Here is a 7,481-nt window from a genome sequence, read left to right on the forward strand (position 1 = left end):
GGACAGTGCTGATGCAGCCAACTCATCTGAGAGGATTTCCATCTTGAGAAGTGCAGGTGAAAAACCTACCATGTCCTGCCTGGTGGGGGGCCAGAGGGATGACGCAGGCTGATGCCTTCAGCACTGTAAACGTAACTGCAGGCACCAGAGCTAACGGCCTGCAACTACCCAGACTGTAAATTGCACATACTGAAGACAATAATACTGTCTAGAGGTGATAACATCATCAGATTCTACTCAGTACTCCTCATGCTCCGGAGATCATGTAAACCCTGCCTAGGCAACACGTCCCACTGGGAGATTGCTCTCAGCTGAACGTGCCGGATGGCCTCTTCCTCCTTCTGGGCTCCCAGTGTTTCAGGATGTGTATGTCTATGCAGTTGTGTTTGGTTTTCCTTGATATGCAACTATATGTATGACCTTGTACTTGACTTCATTTAATGTCTGCTTGAGATTTAATGTTATTTTTCTTCAGTGTGTGTAGTTTAAACAAACAATTTTTTTCTTTTTTTTTTCAACAGGAAAATCATTTACCTCTATTCAGGGTTTTTTCTTGAGTAAAAGGTAATTTAATTGAAAAATTATTGGGAAGACATTCATTTTATCTAAATGGTAACTAAAATTCATTACATCCTAATATACTAATTCTAACTGGAGTCCCATTACTAATTTTTTTTAATTATATCAATTATATTATATATAATATATAATATATATCAATTATATCAATTATATTTTTTAATTATATCAATGGTAGTGATCACCAACTCACACAAATTAAGTAACAGAGTCTCTAAAACAGGCATCGCAGAGCAGTACGTTCAAACAAACTTTTAAAAGTAGATTCAGAGTCCCCAATTCCTAAACCCGCATGTAAGCATGTAACTTTGTGTTCTCAGTAGTCCGTTGAATTTAATGGTATTTATAGTATATGAAGTCATATTATTAAGCAGATGCATAAGTCATTGCAACAGAGGGGCTATAGATTTTAAGAAACTTTTATGACCATCCTATCTGACCTTGTGCACATCCCCAAGCAGAGCACTGCCTGCCAGTTTCGTTCACGGAGCCCAAGAGCTTCCAACCAGCTGAGGTTAGATCACAGTTCTGTTTGGATACTACACTGTGGGGTTTTTTTAAATTTTGCATATTTGCAGTTCCATACGTTATGCTGCATAGTGGCACCTTACTGCTTGTAATGGAAGGATTATTTTGACTAATTACTCTGCATAAGTCTATAACCTCTGGTGACAGTTTAGCACATGGGGAATGTATTTTAATGTCAGCACAGTGAACACCCAGGATAAAGCTCTAAGTAGGGAACAAAAATTCGGTCAGGCCCACGCGCTCTCATAATCTGTTTTAATCTGAAACCAATGAATAATATTGACTAGCTGCCTTGCACAATTATTGATACATCTCTGATAGATGCCGCCCTGCCAATCAGAATGGATAAGAGCTGCTCAACGTGCTATACATATTTCTTGGTGAAAGACTCACAATCAAAAGACTTTTTCTGTATGCACAAGTGCATGATTTTATTAAACTTAAGAATATATGCTACTTAAGCTTTTGAGGACCCCAACAGAAATCCTGCAAGATGTGTCTGTTGCGGAATTTAGAAACCTGACCTGGAGTTACTTTTGAAAATTACTTTCAGTCATGATAGCCTTATTTGTGGGGCAGGAAGCAGCCAATGCGCTCTTCTGAGTACATGATAAATATCTGACTTGGAGCATTTTTGTAAAAAATTGATTCTTTTCCTTTGGTGATCACATCACAGGAAAACATCATTTATTTATAAAAATTAATTCAGTAACTCAGTATCTGTTGAGGCGTTGTTTGGTTTCAGTTGGTTTCTCCCAGTGTCAGGCTGTACTGTTTACTGGTATGTTGAAGATTAATAATTCATTTGAACTCTAGACTAGTGCATTTGACTGAAAATACCATGTTTCACATCAAATTTTTTTTTTCCACAGTGATTGACAGCTGTTGAAAACAATAGGACTACTAATAGGCTTGTTCATGTACAGGTGGGTGGGTGATGTGCACTTCATTTTATTTCACATTGCTGGAATTGTTCTAACACTGAACAATGGCTGATACTTGCAATATATGGGAAAGGCTTAATATCACTTTTCTCAGTAACTGAAATTAAGATTGGACTTGGCTTTAGTTTTTAAGTAATACAGTCATTGTCTTTAATATTGCTAATCAGTCTGTCTGGTGTTTTTGGTTTAGATTTTCTCCTGCGTGGGATGTGTGATCAGCCCAGTGTTCAGGTAAAGAGATTTCTTAGACTCTAAAAGTGACAGCTTTGAAGTGAGCTATTACTGAGTCAGAGAGTTAAAGGGATGGTAAAGGTATGGGGAAAAAAAACCAGAGAAGATAAAGGAAACTTCTCACAGAGAAACTAGATTAACTTTAGCATCCCTGTTCGCTAAAGAGAATTTGGAGGATGTTTACAAGTGGAACCTTTATTTCTGGCCAAAGTGAACAACAACAAATCTTCACTATCAGACAGTGCTCAGCTAAAGAGTTCGATGCAACTCAAGATCCAAAGTGCAATGGTATCAGCGGGGGTGTTCAGCCTCTACTTAAAACTCCCTTTGCACCTGCCAACTGCAAGACAGCTGCTGTGACACCAGTTTCCAAAGAGATCTGGGCAACTGCTTATCCATAAGCCTGATGTCTGTACCTAGCCAGTTTGCAGAAATTATAATAGTAAATATGGTGTTTTGGGGAACAGTCAAAATGGCTTTTGTAAAGCCTCACAAATCTGTTGAAGTAATTAAGAAAAGCTGATGAGTATATGGATTGAGTGAAGTCCAACTGATATAATTACTTGCACTCTCAAGAGACTCTCAAGTGATCTGGAAAGTACATGAATAGTGGGGTGATGACATCTGCTGATGAAACAAAGCTCTTCAGGGTAATAAAGACAAGGACTGACTGTGCAGAGTTGCAAAGAACCTTAGTTAAAAAGTGGGAGAAGGAATACAATACAGATAGATGCAAAAAGTGAGCAAATGGGGAAAAATGCTGATGTTACCGCTCATGGCTTTGGAATTATGTTAATTGTGACTGTGGAAATGTCAGATCAGTGCTATGTAATGATTAAAAAAGCAAAGCAAATCTCAGGAATTATTAGGAAAGAAATTGAGAAGAGAACAGAAAATACCATTATGCTGCAGTATAAATCTATAGTGTATCCACATCTTCAACACTGTTTGTGGTTCTGGTCCCTCTGTCTCAAAAAGAATGTATCAGAGTTGGGAAAGTGTCAGAAAAAGACAACAGGGTTGACTGAATGTATGGGCCATTGCTGGAGACAGGTGACTGGATTTGATGGACTTTGGTCACTATGACCATTCTTATGTTCAAAAATTCTTATAAGTTGAACCTTTGCTCAGTGTCACAAAAATGGTCATTAGGAAGAGACGTTAGCCTTCCTGGAAAAAAAAATCAAGAAAGTAATAGTCTATTATGAAATATGAGACTCTTCTAGGTCCCCTTATTGGAAAAATACATCTCAAAAGAAAAAGCATCTCTAAAAATAAGTTTGACTCAGAGAAGGTGGATGTTTATTAAAAAATCAAACACACAAAACCAAAAAGTGTTGTTTCTTATGTTAGGATTCAGGAGCTCAAGAGAGGCTGTTTGACACCAAAGTGTTAGTGTTTCACATAGAATATATGATGCTCTTGCTCCACAGATTTCTAACCGAGTGACTTTCAGTTCTGTGTCAGATGGCATGAAACTGTACCAGTTATGACTGATAGAGGTGTTTCTTCTCGATGGTTGGGAGAAGGCTGGCCTGGTGATTATCTTCTTGGAGAAGTTCAGCGTCTCTCTTCTTAGCCCTCACAGCGTGCTTCAAAGCCGTTCATGACCCATATTCAGGATCTCTTTCAAGAAAGCTTGGGCTGGCATAATGTAAGTGACATTCTGGTACTCGTGGATGGATCTGAGTGAAAGGTCTCAAGGAAATCTGTCTTAGGATGTTTTCTTCAGGTTTGTAAAGATTTCAGATTACACTAAGTGAATCTAAAGAAAAGTATGGAAAGCCTGTAGACTGTATACTGTGATACCTCAACTTCCACAACTCTTGTATCACCACTCCGGACTAAAACATTTGCTCTCTTTTTCCAGATCCTCTTAACCAGTCTGTTCTTCCTCTTTTGAGGGAATCACCACTCCACAAGTCATTACAATCATTCACTATGTGCATGATCAGGAACATCTCAGTACTTGGAACATGCTGTGAGCTTCAGCACCAACACATTGAATTCTGGTACCCAACACCTGACTTCAGCATTTGAAGACTGAATGTTGAAGAGAAAATCTGAATGGTCTGGAGGAATAAACGAAAACAGAGCTCTGCACTTTTTAAAAAGAGGTCTTGATTTACAAATCTGGCAGAAATTATGTTTACAAAATGAATCCAGACAGTATTGTTTTATATCTTGGGTACTCTACTAATGAAGTGTCCCTTATAAATATCAGAAACGTGACATTCAGCTATTAGAGAGGAAGGGAAAATACTCTTGAGGATAGCTTTGTCCCAAGCACAGGGACATCAATTACATGCCCAGATGTTTCTTTTTCGGCCTCTCACTCTTCAGTATTGATTTACACAGCTTTGCAGAAGGTTAGTTCAGAAAGGAGGTGTGAATAAAAGATAATAAAGAATGCTTTAGTCATCTGCAAGATGAAAATGCAAAACACCTAAATTCCCACCACTTATAGTACCGCTTGTATTGCAATACACCAGAATCATGTCTGGATGATTATGTTAACATTTTGCTTTAACAATGATGTCATTGATGTGATGTGATGTGATGGAAAATCTATCTTAGGAGAGTACCTCATCTACTGTGTAAGCTGAAGTTTTCAACACATTAATATTTCTTCAGTGTTGGACTCTAGAATGAAAAGTTCTATTTCAGCAAAAAAGTAAGCATCTTTCTTCGTCGTTCCAGGAAGATTACACTGGAAAGTGAAAAGTGAAATCAGAGCAGAGGATGACTCAGTATAACCATTCAGCAGAGCTCTCTCTCCAGAGCTCAGCAAATAAGTCATTAAACTTCACTGAAACACCACTGGCTTTGGATGAAAGGACACTATTAGGGCTGAAGGTTTCACTGTCAGTCCTTCTGTCTGTTATAACTTTGGCAACAATCCTTGCAAATGTTTTTGTTGTTATTACAATTTTTCTGACTAGAAAGCTCCACACACCTGCAAATTACCTCATTGGCTCCCTGGCAGTGACTGATCTCTTAGTGTCTGTCCTAGTAATGCCCATCAGTATTGCTTACACTGTCACCCACACATGGGCCTTTGGCCAAGTGTTTTGTGATATCTGGTTATCATCAGACATCACGTGCTGCACAGCCTCAATCCTACACCTCTGTGTTATTGCACTGGACAGATACTGGGCTATCACAGATGCTTTGGAATATGCCAAACGCCGGACCGCTGGCCGAGCAGCACTCATGATTGCCGTGGTCTGGATGATATCTATTAGTATTTCTGTGCCACCATTTTTCTGGAGGCAAGTGAAAGCTCATGAAGAAATTGCAAAGTGTACTGTGAACACAGATCAAATTTCCTACACAATTTATTCCACTTGTGGAGCTTTCTACATCCCGACTGTGCTCCTCCTGATACTGTACGGTAGAATTTATGTAGCAGCTCGATCCAGGATTCTGAAGCCACCCTCATTATATGGGAAACGTTTTACTACTGCACACCTGATTACCGGCTCTGCTGGGTCTTCCCTCTGCTCCATTAATGCTAGCCTTCATGAAGGGCATTCCCATTCAGGTGGATCCCCAATATTTATCAATCATGTTAAAATAAAACTTGCAGATAGTGTCCTGGAAAGGAAAAGAATTTCTGCTGCAAGAGAAAGGAAGGCCACCAAAACTTTAGGCATTATTCTGGGAGCTTTCATTTTCTGCTGGCTGCCTTTTTTTGTCATGTCCCTAGTCCTACCAATCTGCCAAGATGCTTGTTGGTTTCATCCCATCCTACTGGACTTTTTTACATGGTTAGGTTACTTAAACTCGTTGATCAATCCAGTCATTTATACAGCTTTTAATGAAGAATTTAAACAGGCTTTCCAAAAACTAATACATTTCAAAAAGTGTTCGTCTTGAGCCTCTCCTGTTCTGTTACTGACCCTTGTGCAATCTTCCAGCCTACCTGGAAACTTTCTGTGCTTCTGTTCCTAAGGTACAGAGTGGTAATTGCCATCTCTGCTGCTACCCTGTGCTGTGCATGTAACTGGGAACTTCTTGCCAGTTTGGTACTTTCTGTCTGGAATTCTATATTCCGTAACAGAACTTGTCTGTGGTCTCTGCAGTAATCGTTTGTGTATATAAGATCAACATATGAAGTAAGCTTTGTAACAAGTGAAGAAGTGTGAACCAGAGCGCTGAGTTTGTATGATGAGATGACACATATTATCCAATTCTGCCATGCCTTTGTAACCTGATGGGAGGAAAATGTGTGCATATTTGCAGGACGTCAGTATTTCTGCTGTATATTATTAACAATTTATGTAGGCTGAGAAAGTTTCTGGAGAACAGGATCTGATGTCTGCATTTTCTATGGCATGTATCCTATCCATTTGAAACTGATAAAACCTGTAACTTTTTCAGAAGTTGTGTGACACAGCCTGACTATAAGCAGCAGGGCATAGAAGGCATAGCGCGTATGTAAGTTCTGTGGATATTTCACGAATACTGCCTTTGAAGCTATGCTTTTGGTGAACTGTAGAAAGAAGAAAATTTATTTGAAATAATTTTTACACATTTTATCATTAATAGAATAGCCAGTGCAGAAATACTACAAAATAAATAGCATGAAAATTATTGAAAAGTACCTCGATCTTATATTTCTGTTATTTAATTTTTTGCATGCTCAAACTGAAACAGGAAAATGTGGTTAGTGCCAGTGTGGAATGACTGCGACCTCAAAAAAGAGCCAGAAGGTTCACTCTTTGGTGACAAGAAATGGGGAGTTAGAGAGGAGAGAATGAAGTGACATATCAAGGAAAACTTTCTTAGTAATTGAGGTTGTTGGGGTGGATGTGACATCACTGTCTCTGGAAATCTTTAAGAACTGGCCAAACAAACATCTGTCAGAGATCACAATGTCAGGACCCTCTGCTGGGGCTGCGGAGAGTGGAGCAGGTCCCCTCTAACCTGCACTCCTCTGTCTCTGGGACTATTTCCCCCATTTGGCAGGTGGGAAGCTGGCACATGGAGGTCTTGGCTGAAGTCTCGGGCAGGATAGCACACCAAGTGGTGCAGCCCAAATTTCATTCAACATTTTAGAGTCTCTGGGCATTTTGCAGCAGAATCGTCATATCCATACTGCATATGAGCAGCATGCATTGCTTTGGAAGAGTTATCCCATCATCCTTCTGACTGCCCTTCCATCTCTCAGCCTGCCCAGATTCATCTCCACCATCC

General features: G+C 39.4%; 1 protein-coding gene across 4 annotated transcripts; it reads left to right on the forward strand.

Annotated features, from left to right (window-relative positions):
• Nucleotides 1-527: 527 nt before the first annotated feature.
• Nucleotides 528-6,881, forward strand: HTR1D (5-hydroxytryptamine receptor 1D). 4 transcript variants are annotated; one of them, XM_076357447.1, is made up of 5 exons: nucleotides 528-564; nucleotides 1,980-2,033; nucleotides 2,242-2,282; nucleotides 3,716-3,936; nucleotides 4,153-6,881. In XM_076357447.1, the coding sequence occupies exon 5, from the start codon at nucleotides 5,025-5,027 to the stop codon at nucleotides 6,159-6,161; it is 1,137 nt and encodes a 378-aa protein (XP_076213562.1). In that variant the 5' UTR covers nucleotides 528-564; nucleotides 1,980-2,033; nucleotides 2,242-2,282; nucleotides 3,716-3,936; nucleotides 4,153-5,024; the 3' UTR covers nucleotides 6,162-6,881. The 4 variants fall into 4 exon arrangements, with proteins under 4 accessions (XP_076213562.1, XP_076213561.1, XP_076213563.1 ...); XM_076357446.1 differs by having other exon boundaries at nucleotides 3,716-6,881; XM_076357448.1 differs by having other exon boundaries at nucleotides 3,739-6,881.
• The last annotated feature ends 600 nt before the right edge of the window (nucleotides 6,882-7,481 follow it).

The sequence above is a fragment of the Aptenodytes patagonicus genome, chromosome 21, assembly GCF_965638725.1.
Source record: "Aptenodytes patagonicus chromosome 21, bAptPat1.pri.cur, whole genome shotgun sequence".
Taxonomy (NCBI): domain Eukaryota; kingdom Metazoa; phylum Chordata; class Aves; order Sphenisciformes; family Spheniscidae; genus Aptenodytes; species Aptenodytes patagonicus.